Raw genomic sequence first — 25,195 nt, forward strand, 5'->3', positions numbered from 1 at the left:
AAAAAAGAGAAGGAAGTGTTTAGGTCAAGGTAAAAATATATAATCAAAGTACTGGGGCAATGTACTCTTCGAAAATTTCAAAGTCATGAAAGACAAACACTGAGGCATTAGAGAGACATGACAACCAAATGCAATGAATAATCCTAGACTGGAGTAGGACCAGAATTTTTTTTCTTTTGTCTATACAGGGTATTATTGGACAATTGGTGAAATTTGAATAAGGGCTGTTGAGTAGATAATAGTATTGTATCGATACTAGTTTCCTGATTTTAATCAGTGATTATGTAAGATAACGTGTTTGTTCTTAGGAAATAGATACCTAACATATTTTGGGATAAAGGCCATGATATCTGTAACTTATTTTCAAATGTTTCAGGAAAAAATATGTTTACAGATTTTTAACCAAATATGGTAAACTGTTAACAACTGGGGAATATGGGTGAAGCATCTGTGGGAATTTTTTGTATTAGTCTCACAACTTTTCCGTAAGTTTAAAATAATCTCAAAATAAAAAGTTCCCCCCCAAATTTATAAAGTATATTGGGGCAGGAAAGAACGAAGTATATCAAGATGGTCCTCATAAGCCAGTCTGGCTGGTGCAAAGCATATATGTTGACAAGGCAAAGTATTAAAAGGGCAGGTCAAGGAAATAAAATGAGAATATACAAACATCTGAATTAGATTTGCATTTTTCACTCTCATAGCCTGAGTTAAGAATAATTAGTTGAATGAGATACTGAAAAAAAGATGTTTCCATGACCCTAAGTATATGGGTTACACACTATGTGGAAAATTTAATCAGTGGTCACCATTAAAAACTTAAAAAATCTTTATGTATAAATTGCTGTAAAAGGAAATGCACATGTTTTATTCATAACCATTGACCCTATATGCACATGAGCTTGTGAACTTACCAATTTCAAGGTTGACTATTCATAATTAGACACCAGATACACTGAACAAATCACTATTAGTCAAAATTTACTGTAAGATTTAAAAGTATTCATCACTATAGAGAATTCTGGGTAAGTCAGGACTATAAGAACAAGAAAACCTACCATTACCCATGAGAAGTAAATGAGTGGTTTACATCTCTTGAAAATGGTAAGAAGAGGTTAGGGGCTAAATATGCAAGAATTCTAGTTGATCAAGGAAGCCTAAGAGCAACTGTGAAATAAGAAATGCAATGGGAGAAACCCAATTTCCAAATACTGAAGATCTAGAAGACAAAATCTATATCAATTAATACTGAGCAGAGGTTAACATATTTTAATTGTTCTCAAAGGGTGCAATGTGCTCCTGAAAGATTTGCTAACATAGATTCATCAATTCTAGTACATGTTTGTCTATTCTAAGGGAACAGCATACATTTTTATAGCAAATGACTTGTTCCAGAGTTTGGAAATAACTGGCATTACAATAAAACACATGTATTCTGGACAGGAAGACAATACAGAAAGAAAATATCAAAATATTAATAATGATAATTTTATCACAGAAGGAAATATAACAAAAATATTTCTTTAAATGTTTATAAAAATTAACATCCATAATAAAACAATTTTCTCTTTGAGTAATAGGAGGAGGTCATCTTATTTAGCATGGAGGTGATCATCTCCATTCTGAGGAAGAAGGGTTAAAATTTTCAACTTAGAAGCTTAGCTGCATGTTATAAAAACTATCCATTAAAGATAGCTCACCACTAAAAATTGGTTCCATACAAAATGAATTTTCAGAAAACATGTAGGGGAAGGCAATCCAATATATTCTGATTGTCAGGTAGAAAAAAGTAAAACAAATACTGATTTTATAATATTTGCTAAAATTATTCATTTTGTTAGAGATTCAAAAAGAAAATATTCTTATTATTTATCAAAATACACTACATTTTCCTTTAGAAACATGTAAATTCTGGTGAAAAAGGAGCTAGAAATCTGTGAACTGAAAATCTAAAGGATATTATTGGTATTCAGCAGGCTGGGTTTCACAACAATGACTTGACAAAGCCTTGACACTAAAAGTACTTATATCTGTTGTCAATCACTTGCTCCTTGACATGTCAAGTGCACCTCCTTTCAGGGACAACTTCAATCAACATTAGCACTCAAAATACAGTACACAATGTCACTGCTTCCGAAATGAGAAGAAAAATAGAATGTGTTAGGTGACAGGGAAAGGCAGAAAGGCATTCCTCTTTATAGAAGACCAGATTCAAATGGATAGCAGAGTAAAACCACTGAGCCACTGAGTAAGTTGGAAGGTTGAAATCAGGTATATATAAATTCCTTTGGGAAAAAAAAAACTCTCTTGCCATACATTTTACAAGAGAAAATTTGAATAACATATCACAGAGGTCGACAGAGGTCCATGCAGTAATGAACCTTGGACCTATGAACCTGCCTTCCATGCCAGATTATTAGACCCCGGAAAATAAAGTTAATTTGGGAAAAGAGAGATACCTAAAGACATGAAAAGAATCTGAAGCAATTGTGTTGCTCCATTATTCTCTCATTCAAAAGTCTCTTTTTTTATTTTTTAGCCTAGCTCTTTCTTCCACTCCTGCCTCTATTTTTTTTTCTCTCATTCTGTTAGGAAAACACACTGAGAAAGCAAGGGGTCTGGTGTCAGACAGCCCTGTGTTCAAATTTGTACTGACCAATTAGATGATAACTCTGGGCAAGCTGGTTAACTTTTCCAAACCTCATCTTGCATGTGCACAGAGTATGTTCAATAATCCACACTTAACAAGGTGGCTGTAAAGGCTAAATGACATAATATTTGTATAGAAAGCACGCAACAGTGATTGGCACAGGAAGTATTCAATATACACCTATTTCCCTACTCTCTCTTTCTGATTCTGTTGCTTTTGACTTGGCAATAGCACCCTTGTGCTTTCTTGGCCTCAATGAGGGAACTCAAGGGAAAGATGTTGATGCCATCTTCAGTACACTTTTAGAGAGATGACCAAGGATACTGGGAACACAATCAGACTATGGGAATATTTAGTTTACACACCATAGCCCACAGCCCATCAATTTGCTAGTCTTATTTTGACTAGTACAACCCTCCTGGTGCCAGGTATTAGCCATGGGCCAATCTGGTGTTTGTCAGCTGCAACAAGTGATAATCCAAATTTGTAGCCTACTCAGGATACATACAAAAAAAAATACCCTTTGGAGGCATTATATAAACCCAGGCTCCTGCAGAATTTAGCATGGAGGTGATCATCTCCATGGCAGACAAAGAGCAAAATTATTAAAAGCGTTTCTTCTACTCCACCCGTAAGTAGTTTTCATTACTATGACCTAATGAGCCATAAAAGCTGGAGAAATTGGACACATATTTAGGGGGGAAAACCCATAATTAAAAAAAATGTAAGGGCAAATATAAATAATCCTTCAGAGTAGCTCTTACTTTAATGCCTTTCACTAAAATAATTTGTGTCATATTTTCATTCACTTAATAGGCAAGCCCTGTATTTGATGCTGAATTATTTTTTCTGCTGACTCTATTCACTTCAACAGTCTTACTACTTCAGTAGAATTGAAAAGATAGATGGCCTTGTGTGGATGCCCTAAACAAGAGGGAAGTAAGATTTATGAAGTTCAGGAAGAACATGCTTCTCTACTGAAGATGGCAGATTTCTATTTTTGCCAAGTTCCATAGATAACTGAGTATATAGAAGTTGTATACTTTTTTTTTTCCATTGGTATCCTTGCCTTTTTTTGCCCTTTATTATACATGTTATTAAACTTTACAGCCAAGAACTGCCAAAAGCCACAAAGCATTCATTCTCTCCTGGGATTAGAACAGGAAATGAAACACTTTTATTTTCATCTAAAATAGTGATTTAAGTACTCAAATTTCATACTAATCTACCTACACATGTAGATGAGAAGCTACTTAGCAGCAATAGCATCAGAAAAGAAAGTTCTCATCACCCAGGGCAGTTCACACTAATAATTAGAAAGAAAAAAGGAAAGCTGTGAATTACAATGAACTAAGACTAAATAAGTGTCCATGTTGGATTAAAGAATTTGAGTTGTCAGTTTGATGTATAATGAATGTGAAAATCAGCCATTTAATTAAATGGTACATGGTACAATCACTTTGTTCTGCATTAAACCACTGAAGTTATCATACTGCCTTTAGTTTAGCAATTGTTTACTATTACACCATCTCATGACTTCTCTTAGACACTGTTTAACCTACATTATTATAAATGTGAAATATGGAACTTATGAGAACATTATAGTAATGTTAGCTTAGTTTATATATTTCACAGTATATTAGTGCATATAGAAAATACAAGAATATGGGAAAACTGCTTTAAATCACAAAGGGAATAAATTTCTAGATGTAGTTGATGAAAAAACTAAAAACCAAGAACATAAAAAGACTGCAAAAAATCTTTACTAATACTACTTTGTTCTTAATAAATTAATATTTTCTCATAGACTGCTTTAACAACTCAGACTTTTTAAGTATTTGCTAATCATATGCTAATCATAACTACAAAATGTAAAAACAAAACAAAAAAAAGCATTTTTTTTTTTTTAAGAAGTTGGAAATTTTACAAGTCAACAAGAACACCAAGGTCCCTGCAAACACATGAAACGAGAACAGGTTGGAGCACATAAGCGTGTGACTATGTTGTGATGGTGGGTGGGCTGGTCTATGAAAAGAAGAACAAAACAGGAGAAAGTCAAGAAGGTCTTGGGAGCCAACTGGGGTTGAAGAACAAGAAAAAACATTGAGAATGTAAGAAGAATGAGCTTGATTAGAAGAATTAAATCACTCAAATTTCCTAACACTGAAGCCATATACTTACTGCTACTGCAATTCTTCCAAGGACATGTTCTGGCATTTTCCTATATACATCCAAAGATCCCCCTGTAGAGATAAACATGCCATGTTACTACAAATGAAATTACCAGAACAATGCACTGGGCTTCTCCTGTGTATTCACTGTGAGAATATGTTTTTACACTTCCTACACCACGCATTGGATGTGTAGTATAAAACTTGTTTTTAGTCCAATGTTATCTATAACATAATCATACTTCCTGATGAAGTATAACTAGATATTTCCATTTTATTCTGAAGTGTATAGTCACATACATGAAAAACTGAAAGAAACTAGTCAAGGGCAAGCTAAGAAACTACACTTTATGTAAAGTTAAATACATACACAAAATTATAAAGATCAATATGACAATTACATTTAGTTGCCTGCTTTTTGTAAGAGTTTTTCTCAAATGTAAACCAGGGTAATATCTTAGAATTTTCACATTAATCCAACAAAAGCTGGAATATATGCAAAGAACCACTACTTTGCTCATTAATGATATGATTATGAGATCTATTTTAACAATATGTAATAACCTTTCTTTAAGAGTCAAAATTAGGTATACAGTCTTTCAGTTCTATAAAAAAATTGTATTCCAGAGTATTTGACAAATATTTTTTCCTATCAGAGGCTAAAAATTCTTATTTAATGCTTTATTACTGGATGATTTATAAGTATGCCTCATAAGGTACTAAACATGAAGTATGTCATTCTTTTGAAATGCAAATATGAATATTTTCATATGTCAAATTTTCATAAAGCTAAACATCAGAGAAAATATTTTTATCTGTAAAAAATCGTGTATTCATATACAAACATATGTATACAAGTATACATATATATGCATATAGACACATGCATATATATATATATGGCTACTGGCTTTATATTTATCCCATTTAAAGCAGATAGAGAAAAATGATCAGTCTTAGTTAAACTTTGCTTGTAGTTTGCAGATTTGAACAAGAAACTGGGAAACCACTGTGTAACTAAACATTACACTTTGGCTCTCAGTGCTACTGGGAAGATAATGAAAAAAAGACATTTCTGATATGAACTGAACCACCCTTATTTACCAAAATGACATTTTTATTATAGATGTAATGAACGTGAGAATACAGCAGAAAAACATTTTATGTTCTCATTGATCTTTCAGATAAATTGGCAGTATCAAGGATAAACAGAATAAAAAAGATCAAGCTTTACATGCTGGTATTTGAAAGACTGACAAATGCAGCTTACTGGACCAATCCCTTATGAAGTGAATGACCTGAATGGCTCAAAACTAGGAGATGAAAACCCATCCACATGTACCAGTAACAACTTCTAAGAGGAGATTTACTTTTACCAAGTATATAAATCAGGGCTTAATTAACTAAATGGACAATGGTTTCAACAAGCTAAACCTAAAAAACAAAGATTACCTTACCACCATTATCAGTAGAAGAAGCCAAAAAGGAATCTAATTTTGAGGTAGTTCACTGGTTTTTAACCTCAGTTAGACCCGCTTTCCTTAACTATCCATATGGCTAAATCTTTACACAGCTGGCTCTGTGCTATCATGGATTCATTTTGTCCTTTTCATGTCCATTAGAGATAAATGTCATAGGTGAAAAAATGATGTAGCAGATCCACTCAGGATTAAGAGTTCCTGTTAAGTTTGATGAGTTCTTTTTCTGCAATTCAGTAACTCTTATCAGGTTAAAAATGGCAGAAGGGGTTGGTTTAATTTTTCTCTGTTTTATTATCATTTCTATTTTACAGATCTATCAAAAATGGCAACTGTTGGACCTATCAAACATTAGGGCAGGAAAGCTCATAAAAGATCAGTCCAGCAACTTTACTTGACAGGTGGGAAAAACAGTCCCAGTGATGTGAATGTTCTAGCTAAAGCCATGAGTCAGCTGATGGCAGAGCTCAGAGAAGACCTGAACCTTTGAAGTTTCAGAAGTTAAAGATTTAAAAGGTGGCCAGGCATGGTGGCTCACACCTGTAACCCAGCACTTTGGGAGGCCAAGGCAGGAGGATCACTTGAGGTCAGGAGTTTGAGACCAGCCTAGGAGACATGGCAAAACCCCATCTCTACCAAAAATATAAAAATTAGATGGGCAAAGTGGTGTACACTACTCTGTAGTCCCAGCTACTCAGGAGGCTGAGGCAGGAGAATTGCTTGAACCCGGGAGGTGAAGGTTGCAGTGAGCAGAGACTGCGCCACTGCACTACATCCTGGGTGACAGAGCAAGATCCTGTCCCAAAACAAAACAAAACAAAACAAAAAAATTTAAAAGCCTTCCCCATGACGTGACATAGCTTGAGAATCACACATGAACTTTTTGCAGTTTAAAAAGTCTCATGCAATGTGATACTACTATGATGCAAATTGACAGAATTTAATTTTAGCTGAGATGGTGGTATTCAAGGCATTCAGAAACTCATTCATCTGTGGCTTGGTAGGTTTGAACTTTTTGCTCGTGATTTCAAAGTTACTGGTTTGTTCTCTGTGATCTGTCACTTTTCTTTGTTCCCTGAAGTAATATGTAACCAAATAGAAATTCTGAAGTTGAAAAGTATAATAACTGAAATGAAAATTTTTAGAGAGGATCAACAGCATATTTGAGACAGCAGAAGAAAGAATCAAGGGAGGTAAAGATAGGTCAATGGAGATTATGCAGTCTAATGATGAAAAGAAAAGAAAATGAAGAAAAATGAACACATTCTCAGAGACCTGTAAAATACCATCCAGTATACAGACATATGCATAATAGGAGATCAGAAAGAGAGGAGAAAAGGAAAGGAGTGGAAAGAATATTTGAGAAAACAATGACCCCAAACTTCCTAAATTTGATTTTAAAAAGTGAATCTACACATCCAAGAAGCTCAGTATACTTCATATAGGATAAACTCAAAGAGATCTATATCTATACACATTATTATCAAACTATCCATAGCCAAAGAAAAAAAAAATCTTGAAAGCAGCAAGAGAAGTGACATTTCAATTACAAATAATCCTCAGAAAGAACAAGAGCTGATTACTCATCAGAAACCAAAGGTCAGAGGCAGGGGAATGACATATTTGAACAGCTGAAAGAAAAAGATTATAAACCAAAAATTCTATATCCAGCAAAAACTATTCTACAAAACTGAAGGAGAAATTAAGATACTCTCAAATAAACTGGGAAATTTATCTCAGAATACTGAGAACTAATCATTAGTTGACCTACCCTACAAGAAATAAAATACAGTCTTTCAGACTGAAAGAACTTTAGATTGAAGTTAAAAGACAGTAACTCAGATCCACATGAAGAAATTAGGAACACTGGTAAAGGTAACTGCATAGGCAAATATAAAAGACAGGATAAATGTATGTTTTGTTTGTATCTCTTTTGTTCTATATGACTTAAGAGACAATGGCATAATTTTAAATTTGTGTCGGACACACAACGTATAAGAATGTAACATATGACAATAACAGCATAAAAAAGATGAGAAGAAATTAAGCTATACAGAAGCAAAGTTTTCGTATACTATTTTTTTTTTTGAGATGGAGTCTCGCTCTGTCACCTGGTCTGGAGTGCAGTGGTGCAATCTCAGCTCACTGCAACCTCTGCCTCCTGGATTCAAGCTATTCTCCAGCCTCAGCCTCCCAGGTAGCTGGGATTACAGGCGTGCAACACTGAGCCCAGCTAATTTTTGTATTTTTTTTAGTAGAGACGAGGTTTCACCAAATCAGTCAGGCTCATCTCGAACTCCTGACCTCAGGGGATCCGCCCACCTTGGCCTCCCAAAGTGCTGAGGTGGGTGGATCACCTGAGGTCAAGAGTTCGAGACCAGCCTGACCAACATGGAGAAACCCTGTCTCTACTAAAAATACAAAATCAGCCGGGCATGGTGGCACATGCCTGTAATCCCAGCTACTCCAGAGGCTGAGGCAGGAGAATGGCTTGAACCCAGGAGGCAGAGGTTACTGTGAGCTAACATTGTGCCATTGCACTCTAGCCTGGGCAACAAGAGCAAAACTCCGTCTCAAAAAAAAAAAAAAAAAAAAATTTTAAACAGAGAAACGGACAAACTTTTAGCTACATTGACCAAGAAAATAAGTGAGGAGACTCAAGTAATTAAAATCTGGAATGGAAGAGGGAACATTACTACCAACTTTGCAGAAATAAAAAGGATTATAAGAGATATTTCGGAACTGTGTATCAATAAATTAGACAACCTAGATGAAACAGATTAATTCTGAGAAAAACACAAACTACCAAAACTGACTCAAGAAAAGATAAAAAATCTGACTAAACCTGTATATAAAGAGATTGAGTTGGTAATAAAAAAAACTAATCACAAATATTATTCAGCTTTTAAAAGGAAGAAAATTCTGACACATGCTACAACATGGATGAATCTTAAGGACATAATGCAAAATGAAATAAGCCAGACACAATAAGACAAATACTGTGTGATTCCAATTATATGAGGTGGTAACTAGAGCAGTCACATAGAGACAGAGTATAATGCTGTTTGCCAGGGGCTGGGGGCGGGGGTGAATGAGGAGTTCTTATTTAATAGGTATAGACTTTCAGTTTTGCAAGACAAAAAGAGTTCTGGAGATGGATGGTGGTGACAGTTGCACAACCATGTTAATGTACTTAATGCTGCTGAATTATATACTTAAAATGGCTGATACAGTTTGAATATTTGTCCCCTTCAAAACTCATGTTGAAATCTCACTCCCAATGATGAAGATGGAATTGCAATGCTCCTAACACAAAGAAATGATAAATGTTTGTGGTCATGCATATCTCCATTACTTTGAGTTGATTACTACACATTGTATGCTTGTGTCAAAATATTATTATGCATGTACTCCATAAATATGTACAATATTATGGATCCATAAAAATTTTGATTTATTTATTTATTTTGAAACAGTCTCTGTCACCCAGGCTGGAGTGCAGTGGCATGATCTTGGCTCACTGCAACCTCCAGCTCCTGGGTTCAAGTGATTCTCCTGCCTCAGCCTCCCAAGTAGCTGGGATTACAGGCATGTGCCACCACGCCTGGCTAATTTTTTTGGTACTTTTAGTAGAGATGGGATTTCACCATGTTGGCCAGGCTGGTCTCGAACTCCTGACCTCCAGTGATCCACCTGCCTTGGCCTTCCAAAATGCTGGGATTACAGGCGTGAGCCACCCTGTCCAGCCCATAAAATTTTTTTAAAAAAGAATTAACATGAATCCTTCATAAACTCTTTCAAAAAATAGAAGAGGTGGCAACACTTCCGAACTCATTCTATAAGGCCAGAATTATCCTGATACCAAAATCAGACACTGACATCACAAAAAAAGAAAACCAGACCAATGTCCCTCATAAATATGAATACAAAAATCATCAAGAAAATACTAGCAAACTGAACCCAGGAACATATAAAAAGAATTACACATCATGACTAAGTGGAATAATTCCAACACTGCAAGACTGGTTCACTTTGCAAAAATCAATTAATATAGTATACCATACATTAATAGAATAAAGGACCAAATATGCAAGATTATTTCAATAGATATAAAACAGGCATTTGACAAAATTTAATACCTTTTCATGATTAAAAAAAAATACTCAATAAAAAAAAAAAATACTCAACAAACTAGAAATAGAAGGGAATTTCCTCAACCCGACAAAGGACAACTATTCCAAACCCATGGCTAACATCATATTTAATGGTGAAAGACTGAAAGCTCTCCCTCTAAGATCAGGAACAAGAGAAGGATGTCTGCTCTCATCAGTCTACTCAACATTGTACTGAAGGTTCTAGCCAGGGTAATTAAGCAAGAAAAGGAAATAAAAGACATCCAGAATTGAAAAGAAAGCACTAAAACTACCTCTCTTTGCAGATGGCATTATCTTGTATATAGAGAACCTTAAGGAATCCACAAAAAGCTATTAATGTTAGTAAACAAGTTCAGCAAAGTTGCAGAATACAAGATCAATATACGAAAATCAATTACAGTTCTATACACTGGCAATGAACAATCCAAAAATGAAATTAAGAAAAACAGCACTAAAAAAAACTTAGAAGTAAATTTAACAAATAGTTACCACTTATACCCTAAAATTATTTTAAAATCATTGAAAAACAATTAAAGAAGACCTAAGTAAGTTGAAAGACATCTGTGTTCATGGAGTGGAAGATTAAATAATGTTAACACAGCAATATTCCCCAAGTTGATCTAAAAATTCAATTCAATTCTTATCAAAATCCCAGCTGGATTTTTTTGGAGAAATTGCCAAGCTGATTCTAAAATTCAAATAAAAATGCTAGGTATTCAAAATAGCCAAAACAATCTTGAAAAAGAACAAAGTTGGAGCACTTACACTTCTCGATTTGAAACTTAAAAACTATAATAATCCAGAGTTATCAAGTACAAGTAATCAAATATGGTGTAGTACTGGTACAAAGACAGACAACTAGATCAATGCGAGATGTATATGCATTGATCTAAAAGTATAGAAATATATTTTATGGTCAATTTTCAACAAGTATAACAAGAAAATTCAATGGGAAAAATAGTCTTTAACAAATGGTACTGGAACAAATGGAAATCTACATGCAAACGAATAAATTTGGACCCCTATCTCGTACCATATATAAAAATTAACTCAAAAATAAATCAAAGGCTTAAATATAAAAGCTGAAACAATAAAACTTGAGGCTGAGGTAGGAGGATCACTTGAGCCCAGGAGTTCAAAACTAGCCTGGGCAACATAACGAGACCACAGCTCAAAAGAAAAGAAAAGGAAAGAAAAGAAAAGAAAAGAGGAAGCGAAAATATAAACAATGAGTGAAAATATTTGGAAATCCTATATCTGATAAGAGCCTAGTATTAGAATACATAAAGAACTTTCACAACTCAACAATAAAAGCCCAATAACTCATTTAAAACATAGACAAAGGATTTGAAAACGTATTTCTCAAAAGAAGATATACAAATGGCCAACAAGCACATGAAAAGATGCTCAACATCATTAGTCATTAGAGAAATCTAAATCAAAACCAAAATGGGATACCATGTCACACTACAAGCCCACAATTTTAAAAAGACACAAAATGACAAGTATTGGCAAAAATATGAAGAAAATGGAAACTTATACAGTGCTGGTATGAATGCAAAGTGGTGTAAAATAGATTGGAACAGTTTGGTAGTTTATTAAAAAGTTAAACATAAAGCTACCATATGACCTAGCAACTCTACTCCTAGGTATATACCCAAAAGAACTGAAAACACTGGCCGAGTGCGGTGGCTCACACCTGTAATCCCAGCACCTTGGGAGGCCGAGGCAGACAGATCATGAGGTCAGGAGATCGAGACCATCCTAACACAGTGAAACCCTGTCTCTACTGAAGATACAAAAACTTAGCTGGGCATGGTGGCACGCGCCTGTAGTCCCAGCTACTTGGGAGGCTGAGGCAGGAGAATCGCTTGAACCCAGGAGGTGGAGGTTGCAGTGAGCTGAGATCACGCCACTGCACTCCAGCCTGGGTGACAGAGCGAGACTCTGTCTCAAAAAAAAAAAAAAAAAAAAAAAAAAAGAACTGAAAACATATGTCCACACAAAAACTTGTACACAAATATACAGAGTAGCATTATTCATAATTATGCATAAAGTAGAACTATCCCAAATGTCCATCAACTAAGAATAAACAAAATGTAGTATAGCCATACAATGAAATGTTATTCAGCAATAAAAAGGAATGAAGTTCTCATATATGCAATAGTGTGGATGAACACTGAAAACATTATACTAAGTAAAGGAAGCCAGACACAAAGGCCATATATTATCAGATTCCATTTATATGGAATGTCCAGAATAGGTAAATCCATAGAGACAGAAGATAAATCAGTGGTTGCCAAGGACTAGAGGAAAGAGAAAGTAGAGAGTGAGCACTAATAGGTAGGAAGTCTCTTTCTGGGGGTGGTAAAAAGTGTTTTGGAATTATATAGTGGTGATGACTGCACAACCTTATGAGTATATCAAAAACCATGGAATTGTACACTTTTAAAAGGTGAATTTTATGATATCTGAGTTATATTTCAACAAAAAATTTTAATTTATTTGTTTTTTGATACAGGGTCTCACTCTGTTGCCTAGACTGGAGTGCAGTGGCATGATCACAGCTCACTACAGGCTTAATCTCCTGGGCTCAAGCAATCCTCCCACCTCAGCTCCCAGAGTAACTGGGACTACAGGCCCGTATCACATGCTTGGCTAATTTTCCTTTTTTTTTTTTTTTTTTTTTTTTGAGACAGAGTCTCACTTTGTCACCCAGGGTGGAGTGTAGTGGCGCGATCTTGGTTCACTGCAACCTCCACCTCCCAGGTTCAAGCAATTCTCAGTCTCAGCCTCCCAAGTAGCTGGGACTACAGGCATGTGCTACCACACCTGGCTAATTTTTGTATTTTCAGTAGAGACGGGTTTTGCCATGTTGGTTAGGCTGGTCTCAAACTCCGCCCACCTCAGCATCCCAAAGTGCTGGGATTACAGGAGTGAGCTACCGTGCCCGGCCATATTTTAAAAAATTTTTTTGTAAAGATGAGATCTCACTATATTGCCCAGGCTGGTCTCTAACTCCTGGGCTCAAGCAATCTTCCCACTTTAGTCTCCCAAAGTGCTGGGATTACATGTGTGAACCACCGTGCCCTGTTTCAACAAAAATGTTTGAGTAGAACTGAAAAATTGAAGACTTCAAAGAAAGAATGATAAAAGTCACAACACAGTAACATATATTGGCTCAATGAATCCACTTTTTCTGGTCAGTCTCCACAATTATCATACTTACCTATATGGCTGTAAGATTTTTAATTCTTGACATTCTACTATAATTTAGAACATGTTATACACCTTATGACAGTATCAAGGTACCAATGTTGGCTCATTACAGTTTTGCAGGGCACAAACTAATTGCTTTAGTAATGTACTGAGAATCTCCACAAGGAACTAACAATATTTTCTTAAGTTGTGTTTTAATGGACTAGACTATGGAAAGATGAATATGTAAATTCGAAGACTGCTTAGATTTAAAATTGGTAAATAATAATAATGATGACATCATTTCACTGATATGTCCCTAGAAATCTGTATTTTGCCATAATATTCAGGTCAAGAAAGAACTACCAAAATAGAAATGAATAAAAAAATAGAGAGGGAAGGAAAGGGCTAAAGTCCAAAGAAAATTAAACACATCTTGGCTAAACAGCTGTGTTGAAAAACAATTTCCTATCTTGCAATTAAGAACCGATTTCTTTCTGAAAGACACAGGACATTGGGTTAATAGATTTCTTTAAAAGAAAATCTGTTTTGGCTATTGAAACATTAAAAGAACAGAACATCGGTCTTGCAAGTAAAGACAGACTGCAAAAGAATCAAATATCAAACCACCAATTAGACTACCATTTAATCTGTTCTATTTAAATTTTCAATAAAAGTGAAGTTGAATTCTTAAAATTATAGTTCAGCTATAAATATTTAACCCCAGGAACCCCTAACACTGAAATAATCTTAGAGTATAAATGAGGTAATTATTAGCATATTTTATTATTTTTAATTCTACTTGATATCTGTATCAAAACCAGGTTTTAAAGCACTATATACTCTAAAAATTATTTTAAAAGTATTATAAAAGGGAAAACTCACCATCCATGAATTCTGTACATATTGAAATCCTGTTTTCTACAAAAAATGCTCCATAAAATCCAATGATATATGATGAATCGCACTGTAACAAAAATAAGACAAAAGTAGTTATAAATCTGCAAGTCAATTCCACAGGCATGCTTTACAAATAAAAATTATGAAAAAAATTACCTTATAAAGAATTTCCAATTCAGACATAATTTGCTTCTGAAGTTCCAGTGTAATATCTAGTAGTATCACCTAAATATAGAAAGGTATTAACATTTATTCACCTTCTAATTATATTTGTTATAAACACTATGAAATAGAAGAACTAAAAACATGGTAGTTCCTTTATTCTTCCCCACTTCCTTCTTCTTACCACTATAATTCCCAGTAATACAAGCTGTATCTGCATCTGTCTAACCTTTTGTCCTTCTATACTGGGGGAGGTGGTACAGAAGTGATTGATGGGACCAAAGAAAAAAGCCAGGTCTCAAAGGTCAACAGTAATGGCTTTAAAAGTCAGTTAAGTTATAACACTCTTAATTTATGCACTCTATTTTAGCCACATTGGCTATTTTCAAAAGAGGAACATAGGAATGACCCTCAAACCAATATAAAAGAATTGTGTTGGCCATGTGCAGTGGCACACGCCTGTAATCCCAACACTTTGGGAGGGAGGCTGACGTGGGAGGGTACCTGAAGGCCAGCGGTATATGGCCAGCCTAAGCACCATAGCAAGAACCCATCTCTACAAAAAAAAAAAAAAAAAAAAAATTACCTGGGTGTAGTATGATCAGGTGGCCCCAACCTACTTGGGAGGCTGAGGTGGGAGGATCACTTGAGCCCAGGAATTTGAGGCTGAAGTGAGCCATGACTGCACCTCTGCACTCCCACCTGGGTGACAGACCGAAATCCTGTCTCTTAAAAAAAAGAACTATCTTGTGATTTGTGATTAGACACTAGGCAATAAGCAGAGAGGATGATGAATAAAAATGACATTTTATTTATTTATTTAGAGACACAGTCTCATGCTGTTACCCAGGCTGGAGTGCAGCAGGGCAATCTTGGTTCACTGCAACCTCTGCCTCTCAGGCTTAAACAAACCTCTCACCTCAGCCACCCAAGTAGGTGGGACCACAGGTGTGCCACCATACCCAGCTAATTTTTTGCATTTTTGGTAGAGATGGGGGTTTCACTATGTTGCTCAGGCTGGTCTCGAACTCCTGAGCTCAAGCAATCTGCCCACCTCAGCCTCCCAAAGCACTGGGATTACAGGCATGAGCCATCACATCTGGCCAAAAAATGACTTTTTTTTTTCTTGAGACAGAGTCTTGCTCTGTTACCCAGGCTGGAGTGCAGTGGCACCATCTCGGCTTACTGCAACCTCTGTCTCCTGGGTTCAAGCAACCTCTGTCTCATGGGCTCAAGTGATTCTCGTGTCTCAGTCTCCTGAGTAGCTGGGATTACAGGTGTCTGCCACCACATCTGGCTAATTTTTGTATTTTTAGTAGAGATGGGGTTTCACCATGTTGGCCAGGCTAGTCTTGAACTCCTGACCTCAATGATCAACTCACCTCAGCCTCCCAAAGTTCTGGGATTACAAGTGTAAGCCACCATGCCCAGCCAAAAATAAGATTTTAAGTGGGGTTTTTAGTTATGAGAGAAATAAGGAATTTTTAAAATATATCATCTTTTTTTTTTTTCCAGTCAGGTAATGTTCTTTGCTAATACTGTTATAGAAAGTTAAAGCTTGAAGAAATCTTATTTCATTAACTGCCTTCTTTTGAGTGAGGAGGAAACCAGGTTTCCCTCCCGGGAGCCACAGAGCCTGGGAATGGTAGGACCCCCTCCTCTGGACTCAGTCTCATGGGCTTTTCAGTATTTTATGGTTTATTTAAAATATCAATCACTGAGTGATATTACCCACAGTGATTTATAACCCATAAATATAAAATATTTATAAACTTATCTAGAATAAATTCTAGTTTATTTCAAACACATATTTTTTTAAGAAAGAAGACCATACTGTTCAAATTCTACTAAGCATGTCAGTGAAACTAATTCAAGAGTAATTGTTTTATTTATTTATTTATTTATTTAGAGATGGAGTCCTGCCCTGTCACCCAGGCTGGAGTGTAGTGGTGTGATCTTGGCTCACTGCAACCTCCGCCTCCTGGGTTCAAGCCATTCTCCTGCCTCAGCCTCCCAAGTAGCTGGGATTACAGGCACGTGCCACCACACCCGGCTGATTTTTGTATTTTTAGTGCAGATGGGGTTTCACCATGTTGGCCAGGCTGGTCTCGAATTCCTGACCTCAGTCAGCCTCCCAAAGTGCTGGGATTACAGGCGTGAGCCACCGTGCCCAGCTTGTTTTTTACTTTTAAAAGGCAGTGATGAGAATAGAATAGATGGAAAACAATTTTTATGATTTGTGGCAGAGTTTCTGACTCTAGACATTTCTAGATAAAAACTTAACATTCGGAATTACTATGATAGTGTAGTTATATACCATTCAACTTTGAATTACATTTTGTATTACAACTGAAGAATATATATATAATCATACTGAAGAAAAAACATAAGTTATGCCTTGTAAACTGCTGATAGAGCAAGGAAAGAAAAGGACAATTCTAAAGTACATTTTATAGTCTTACATTGGCCAGGCGTTGATTTGGGGTAGGGGAAGGTGGGGAAAAAAAAGGCATAGGTGGTTTCTATCAAGAGTTTGCGGCTGGGCGCGGTGGCTGATGCCTGTAATCCCAGCACTTTGGGAGGCTGAGGCGGGCAGATCACGAGGTCAGGAGTTCGAGACCATCCTGGCTAACACAGTGAAACCCCGTCTCTACTAAAAATACAAAAAATTAGCCAGGCGTGGTGGCGGGCACCTGTAGTCCCAGCTACTTGGGAGGCTGAGGCAGAAGAATGGTGTGAACCCGGGAGGCGGAGCTTGCAGTGAGCCGAGATCATGCCACTGCACACCAGCCTGGGCAACAGAGCGAGACTCTGTCTCAAAAAAAATAAAAGAGTTTGCTTTGGGGTTATTTATAAAAGATCTCAGTAAACTAGACTGTAAGTGTAATACAAAACTGCCAAGAAACATTTAAACACTTCTCCTGATCAACAGTCATTTGCCAACAATATTCACTTACATTTTTGTTCCTGTGTAAACCTTACCAAGAAAATTAATTTATCTAGTGTCAGTTCAATCCTATGGCATAAAATATTGCAGCTATTCCTACTATGATGACAAGTACCAGGAATCTCTCGCTCTAAAAAAGTCTGATAAAAGGAATGAAGTTATTAACCTTAAATCAATGGTTCTCAACCCTGGCCTCATATCGTAATACCTAGGGCACTTAAAAAAAAATCCCAAGGTGCAGGCTTTACCCCAAAACAATGGAATGAGAATCCCTTGGGTTGGGCCCACATCTTTGTTATTTTGTAAAGCTCCCCAGGTAATTCCTAACCCAAAGTAAGGTTGAGAATCACTTATTTAAGGTTTCAAAAGCCATTTATTCAGTGCTGAGATATATGACTATTAAGATATCCAGGCCACCAACAACGTAGAAATGACATGATTCCACATTGCTAACCACCATCCTGGAATTAACCCCAAACTACTGGCTGTGAATATATCATTCCCTTGATCAAGAACCTTAATGTGTTCCCATCACCTCCAATAAAGTTAAAACCCTAGCATGACATTCAAGGAATTCTTCCACAATATAGACAACTTATTCTAACTCCTCTTCCCACTACTCCCACCACAAACCCACTCTTCATGTGAAATCAGATGACATTTCCTGGTGTACACACATATCCTGTGCTTTCCCTACTTCCAGCCTTTGCTCCTGCTGTTTCCTCTACTTGGGGTGTGCTTCCTCTCTCTTCTTCAGGCACTGATTGAAAAAACCTGTTCTATCTTTTAGACCCAGCTTGAATGCCACCACTGCCTCCATGAAGCTCACCTCAAAGTCCTCCACCAAAATTCATCTCTAGCTCTGGCCCTCAATAGGTACATTCTGCCTTGAGCACGCATCCCTCATCTCCTAAAAACAGAAGCCTCAAGGTTAGAGTGGCTATGAGCCTCTGAAGGGCAAGGGCTGAGTCTTGTACATTTTTCTATCACCCCCAGCACTCCACACAGGGTCTAACTCACAGTAGTGCCTAGTAAGTGATGTGGGATTTAACTCAAGTCTTTACAACTATAATCCTCTTTATAAGAAGCTGTTTCTAGACAGAAGAAATAGATTGCTTGATTTTAAACTGAATTTAAAACCAAAAATCTACACCACCAAATAAATAAAAATGCCACACTGACATAAAATGTAGTAAGGAATACTGTATTTGTGGAGCTAATCTGCTGTACTCTAATTTGTTTTGATCATTGTTGGTATTTGCTTTAGTCTAGAATAGTGGAGATTCCAAAATGATGGAAAAAACAAATAAAGTAATTTCTGAGAACTTGAAAGGGAAAGTAAAACCCACCTTAAAATAACTCTATTCATATGCGCTCTATTTTCTGGGAGACTTGGCACTCTAGGTGGAAGGTTAATTCTCCTTCCCCTGTGTATTCTTGTGAGTGAGCTTTAAAACTGCTAAAAATAAACAAATCCAATTCCTTATTTGAAGGCAATGGCAAAAAGCATGGTAAAGACTAATTTTCTTTTTGAAGTCCAAGGAAAGTACGGACTCCCTGATTCTTCATTATTTTTTTTCTCCTTAGGAAGTACTAAATGTTTCAAACTGGAGAGAATTTGAATATGAAGCATTCCATGGAGAAAGGGTTAAGTGAGAAACTGAAATACCTTAGTGCATTTCCACTGCTCTCCACTACACCTCCAGGACAAATAAGGATGAGTTGTCAAGTTAAATATAAGCAGTCAAGTGACTGAATTATAATTTACTCTGTGCTCAATTTAAATTAGTGTGAGGCTATTAAAATATACAGTATAAATACGGCAATTCATCACAAGCTGTCATGGATGACTTCATTTATTTGCTGGAGTGGCACACACTTCACTAAAGGGAAAGAGAGCAAAATCACAGGTCAAATTAAGCTGCTATTCTGTTTTAATTCACTTATTTAATCTGTGGTGACATAATTGTCTTTTACAGTATGTACAACTCAGAAAGGAAATTTGGGAGGATTATAGTCAGTATACAAATGATTAATCAAATGGTCCATTTAAATGCTAGTTTAAAAGCAGCAGAAACCCAAAGCAGTCAAAGAATGATAATCAGCACATGCAATATACAATGCTAAGAAATTTCCTGTTAGATGGATTTTTCCCACTTAGAAAACAAACAATAGTGGGAAATCTATTAAATCCTCCAAGCATTACTTCTTGAAAGATTTTATAGAATACATTAATGGTATAAAAAGGTTCTGTTTACAAGATGGCTAACAGTATTTTTATTTGTTTTCTGCTCTACTTATCTGCAATTGTCTTGACTACCTACACCAAACAAACACACAAAAAGGTAGAAACACGTTTCATGAATTACATATGGTCATTATGAAATAGTTATCTTTAAAATGTGATTAGCATCATTTTCAAAATTCTCTTTGAGGCAGAACATTTTCTAAATTCAATAGTATAAAATAGAAATTCATGGTACATTATTCTTTCCAAAATTCAACTTCTTTTAAAAATATCTTGTAATATATTCCTACCTCAGAAGTCTAAAAAGGGAAACATTTACAATATGCTTTTTTGTCTAAAAAATAACAACATTTACAGGCATAACATGAGAAACATTTTGAGTAGGAAAAGTAACAGATTTTCAAGGACTCATCTAATTGTGCCCATAGACATTCAAAGTGTGGGTCCAACTGACCATTTTACTTGGAAAATTAAATTTCCCTCATCATTCCATGCAGGCGTCAGACCCTGTAGGTGATTCCGTTTGGACAAGGACTGTGATTTGCTGCTCTTCGTAATCCCTCTGTGACACCAGGCAGCCCTGTTTCACAGCTGAGGTCACTGGGAGGTTCAAGTGACATGCTTGAAGTCACACAAAAGTCAGGAGAGGGTCAGGAAAAGATCAAATATGCTTCTAACTCTTAACCTTCCATTTCACCCTTTAATATAAAAAAAGCTAAGAAATATTCTGGGTGAGAGCAATGGTCCATATGAAGAAAGCTATGAGATATTTTGTACGTGAGCTGAACCTGCTTTCAAGATGTTACTCTAAAAGATGAATGAACTAAAGAACAAACAGAACAAAAATTTATTCACTTAGTCATTCAACAAATTATGTGTTGAACACTTACTCATTATGTGTAACGCTTTGTACTATACCCTATATGCAAGGATCTGCAGGAATCACAGAGTAAGGCAAGAAGATAAATAAGATCTGTTCCCCACTTACAAAGAGATTTCAATATAATACGGGAAATGTACAGGTATACTAATAGCAAAATACAAGGCAGTTGGTGATAACACCCTTAAAAGACATATACAGGGAATTCTAGAGAGGTTCAAAGAAGAAAATGAGTGAGTGAGAGATAGACCATATGTGACAGGGCTTATCCAGAAAAGTTCAATGAAGGAGCAGGCTTTTCAGCTGATCCTTGAAGGGTGTTAAAGATTTTGATAGGTAGAGATAATGGGTGAAAGCATTCTAATTAGAGAGGAATATGTGAATCAAAGTGTTGAAGTGAGAAAGTGCCTGAGTTCAGATAAGGCAACGAGTTCAACTTAAAAGACACACAGGATTCAAATATGTAAGATAATGCTATAAAAGCAGACTGATGACATATCGTGGAGGATCTTGAATTCCATCCTCTAAAGTCTTTAGTTTATCTGGGAAGTGACGTGAAGCCTCTGAAGACTTTTGAGAGGGAAATAAATGTGACCAGGATGATCCTTGGCAAGTCAAATCTGAGAGCAGTGAGCAGCGCCGGCAGGGGGTCACCGGCACTTAGAACAAGACTACCTACGTTTAAATCCTGGCTCCACTACTTATCAGTTGTGGGACCTTGGGCAAGTTATTTAACTTCTCTGTGCCTCAGCTTTTGTAAAATGGGAATCAGTAAGAGTTACAAAATGTTGTGAGTATTAACTTAAAAAATGCACGCAAAATGCTTAGCATTGTATAAATCATCAATAAATGGTAGCTTCTATTTACTGAGAACAATTCAAAACCTGGTATACATATCCGACAAGAAAGAAGTCAAGCATCTGGATTAGAGTGGTGTAAGGAAAGGAAAGGGATATTAGACCTTTGTCAGATGCATAGTTTGCAAAATTTTTCTCCCATTCTGTAGGCTGTCTGTTCACCCTGTTGATAATTTCCTTTGCTGTGCAGCTCTTTAGTTTAATTAGATCCCATTTGTCAATTTTTGCCTTTGTTGCAATCGCTTTTGGTGTCTTCATCATGAAATCTTTATCCCATTCCTATGTCCAGAATGGTATTTCCTAGGTTGTCTTCCAGGGTTTTTGTACTTTGGGTTTTACATTTAAGTCTTTAATTAATTTTGAGTTAATTTTTGCAGTAAAGGGGTATAAGGAAGGGGTCTATACAAATTTGTAAGAAAAAGACAACCCCATTAAAAAGTGGGCAAAGGACACGAACAGACACTTCTCAAAAGAAGATATACACGAGGCCAACAATCAAATGGAAAAACGCTCAACATCACTGATCATTTGAGAAACATAAATCAAAACCACAATGAGATAGCATCTCACATCAGTCAGAATAGCTATTACTAAAGTCAAAAAATAAAAGATGTTGGCAAGGTTGTGGAGAAAAAGGAATGCTTATACACTGTTGGAAGGAGTGTAAATTAGTTCAACCATTGTGGAAGACAGTGCAGTGATTCCTCAAAGACCTAAAAGCAGAAATACCATTTGACCCAGCAATCCCATTACTGGGTATATACCCAAACGAATATAAAGCATTCTATTATAAAGACACATGCATGCAAATGGTCACTGCAGCACTATTCACAATAGCAAAGACATGGAATCAACCTAAATGCCCATCACTGGTAGACTGGATAAAGAAAATGTGGTACATACACACCATGGAATATTATGCAGTCATAAAAAACTATGAGATCATTTCCTCTGCAGGAACATGGATGGAGCTGGAGGTCATTATCTTGAGCAAACTAACACAAGAACAGGAAACCAAATACCGCATGTTCTCACTTATAAGTGGGAGCTAACTTATGAGAACACATGGACACCTAGAGGGAAACACTACACACTGTGGCCTATCAGAGGTGGAGGGTGAGGCGGGGAGATGATCAGGAAAAATAACTGATAGTTACTAGGCTTAATACCTGGGTGACAAAATAATCTGTACAACAAACCCCCATGGCACAAGTATACTTCTATAACAAACCTGCACATGCACCCCAGAACTTAAAAGTTAAATTTAAAAAAAGGAAGAGGTACTAAAACACACTTACACACACACACACACACACACACACACACACACACACACACACACACACATCAACAGGCTTCCAGACATTGGACATTAGCCAGAACGGGGCAGTGATCCCTGAAAGATGGAAAACAAATGAGATGAGCCCTATGATCGCCCAGCTTGCTGACCAGAGAGTTTCTAGGCCTCAGTGTAGGGAGGGGAAGCCAGGCAGAGATAAGCCATCTCCCTATGATGAGAAGACAAAACTGAGAGTCTGAGGAGGCCAAGGAAGCTAGAGAAGCAGAGGGCAGAGAGCTGGCAGAGGACCTGAGGGAGAGAGCTCCAGAGGTCTGCCGAGGGGGTCATGGAGTCTTCAGCTGAGTAATGAATGATCTGTACATAGATGTCAGGAGATCACCTGAGGCCAGGGAGAGAACCACCAGAAAGGCCCAGAAGAAACAATCTCCAGATTAATACTGGGCAAGAAAAGTTTGTATTCCCACCAGTCAGTGTGGAAAAACCTTGCAATTCCCAAGGCACCAGGTAGAGTACTCAGAAGAGTACCACCTCTGTTGCACGGGGAAAATTAGTTCTAGACTAACCACTGGGCTGGTACTGTCTAATAAAATTTCAAAGCAAGCCTTGAAAGAATCAAATTATTTAAAAGTAACTAAATACCATCTTTGTATTAGTCAGGGTTCTCTAGAGGGACAGAACTAATAGGATAGATGTATATATGAAGGGGAATTTATTAAGGAGTATTGACTCACAGGATCATAAGGTGAAGTCCCACAATAGGCCATCTGCAAGCTGAGGAGCAAGAAAGCCAGTCCAAGTCTCAAAACCTCAAAAGTAGGGAAGCCAACAGTGCAGCCTTCAGTCTGTAGCTGAAGGCCCGAAAGCCCCTGGCAAATCACTGGTGTAGGTCCAAGAGTCCAAAAGCTGAAAAACTTGGAGTCTGATATTCGAGGTCAGGAAGCATCCAGCATGGAAGAAAGATGAAGGTGGGAAGACTCAGCAAGTCAAGTCCTTCCAACTTCTGCCTGCTTTTATCCTAGCCACACTGGCAGCTGATTAGATAGTGCCCACCCAGATTGCGGGTGGGTCTGCCTCTCCCAGCCCACTGACTCAAATGTTAATCTCTTACGTTAACATTAACTCAAATGTTAATCGCTCTGAATATTAACACCTTCACAGACACACCCAGAAACAATACTTTGCAGCCTTCAATCCAATCAAGTTAACGTTCAGTATTAACCACCACAATCTCAGAATAAAGTTTAAAAATATTTATAGCAAAGCAAAAATAGCACCCATGCCACATGTCTGGTATCCAATAAAAAATTATAAGGTATAGCTGCTCTGCCCAAGCAGAGTAGCTATTCTTTTATTCCTTTACTTTCTTAATAAGCTTGCTTTTCACTTAAAAAAAATTATAAGATATGAAAAAAAAGTGAAAAATATAACCCAAAGTGAGGAGAAAAGGAATCAGTTAAAACTGATCCAGATATGACACATATGATGGAATAAGTAGATAAGGCCACTAATTCAGTTATTATATTTCATACTTTTTTTTTTTTTGAGACGGAGTCTCACCCTGTCGCCCAGGCTGGAGTGCAGTGGCCCGATCTCAGCTCACTGCAAGCTCTGCCTCCCGGGTTCACACCATTCTCCTGCCTCAGCCTCCTGAGTAGCTGGAACTACAAGCGCCCGCCACCACGCCCAGCTAATTTTTTGTATTTTTAGTAGAAACGGGGTTTCACCATGTTAGCCAGGATGGTCTTGATCTCATGACCTCGTGATCCACCTGCCTCAGCCTCCCAAAGTGCTGGGATTACAGGCGTGAGCCACGGCGCCCGGTCATTTCATACTTTCAAGAAAGCAGAGGAGGCCAGGTGCCCTGGCTCACACCTGTAATCCCAGCACTTTGACAGGTGGAGGTGGGTGGATTGCTTGAGCCCATGAATTCGAGACAAGCCTGGGCAACGTGGCAAAACCCCATCTTTATTTATAAAAACACACAAAAAAAGAAAGCAGAGGAAGTTCTGAACATGTTAAGTAGAGACATTAAAGATGTAAACACCAGCTTAATACCACTGATAAAGAAAAAGTCTTGAAAGCAGCCAGAATGAAGCCAATTCTAATATACAGAGGAACAAAGATTTAAAATGACAGTAAACTTCTCACTGGAAAGAAAGAAAACAGTGAAACAAAATCTTTAAAAAACTGAAAGAAAACAGCAGTCAACCTAGAATTCTACATCTAGCAAAAATTAAAATCCTTTCCAAA

The 25,195-nt window shown here is 36.9% G+C and overlaps 1 protein-coding gene across 4 annotated transcripts in view; it reads right to left on the minus strand.

The window, feature by feature from the left end:
* MAP2K5 (mitogen-activated protein kinase kinase 5) overlaps positions 1–25,195 on the minus strand; it is a 268,034-nt gene that overhangs the window by 143,715 nt on the left and 99,124 nt on the right. For all 4 annotated transcript variants that reach the window (XM_032175733.2, XM_058427173.1, XM_058427172.1 and 1 more), the window contains exons 10-12: positions 14,708–14,776; positions 14,537–14,618; positions 4,832–4,893 (exon numbers count right to left, since the gene is read on the minus strand). In XM_032175733.2, coding sequence (XP_032031624.1) covers positions 4,832–4,893; positions 14,537–14,618; positions 14,708–14,776 — 213 coding nt within the window. The remainder of the gene's footprint in view (positions 1–4,831; positions 4,894–14,536; positions 14,619–14,707; positions 14,777–25,195) is intronic.

The sequence above is a fragment of the Hylobates moloch genome, unplaced genomic scaffold (genome assembly GCF_009828535.3).
Source record: "Hylobates moloch isolate HMO894 unplaced genomic scaffold, HMol_V3 SCAFFOLD_14, whole genome shotgun sequence".
Taxonomy (NCBI): domain Eukaryota; kingdom Metazoa; phylum Chordata; class Mammalia; order Primates; family Hylobatidae; genus Hylobates; species Hylobates moloch.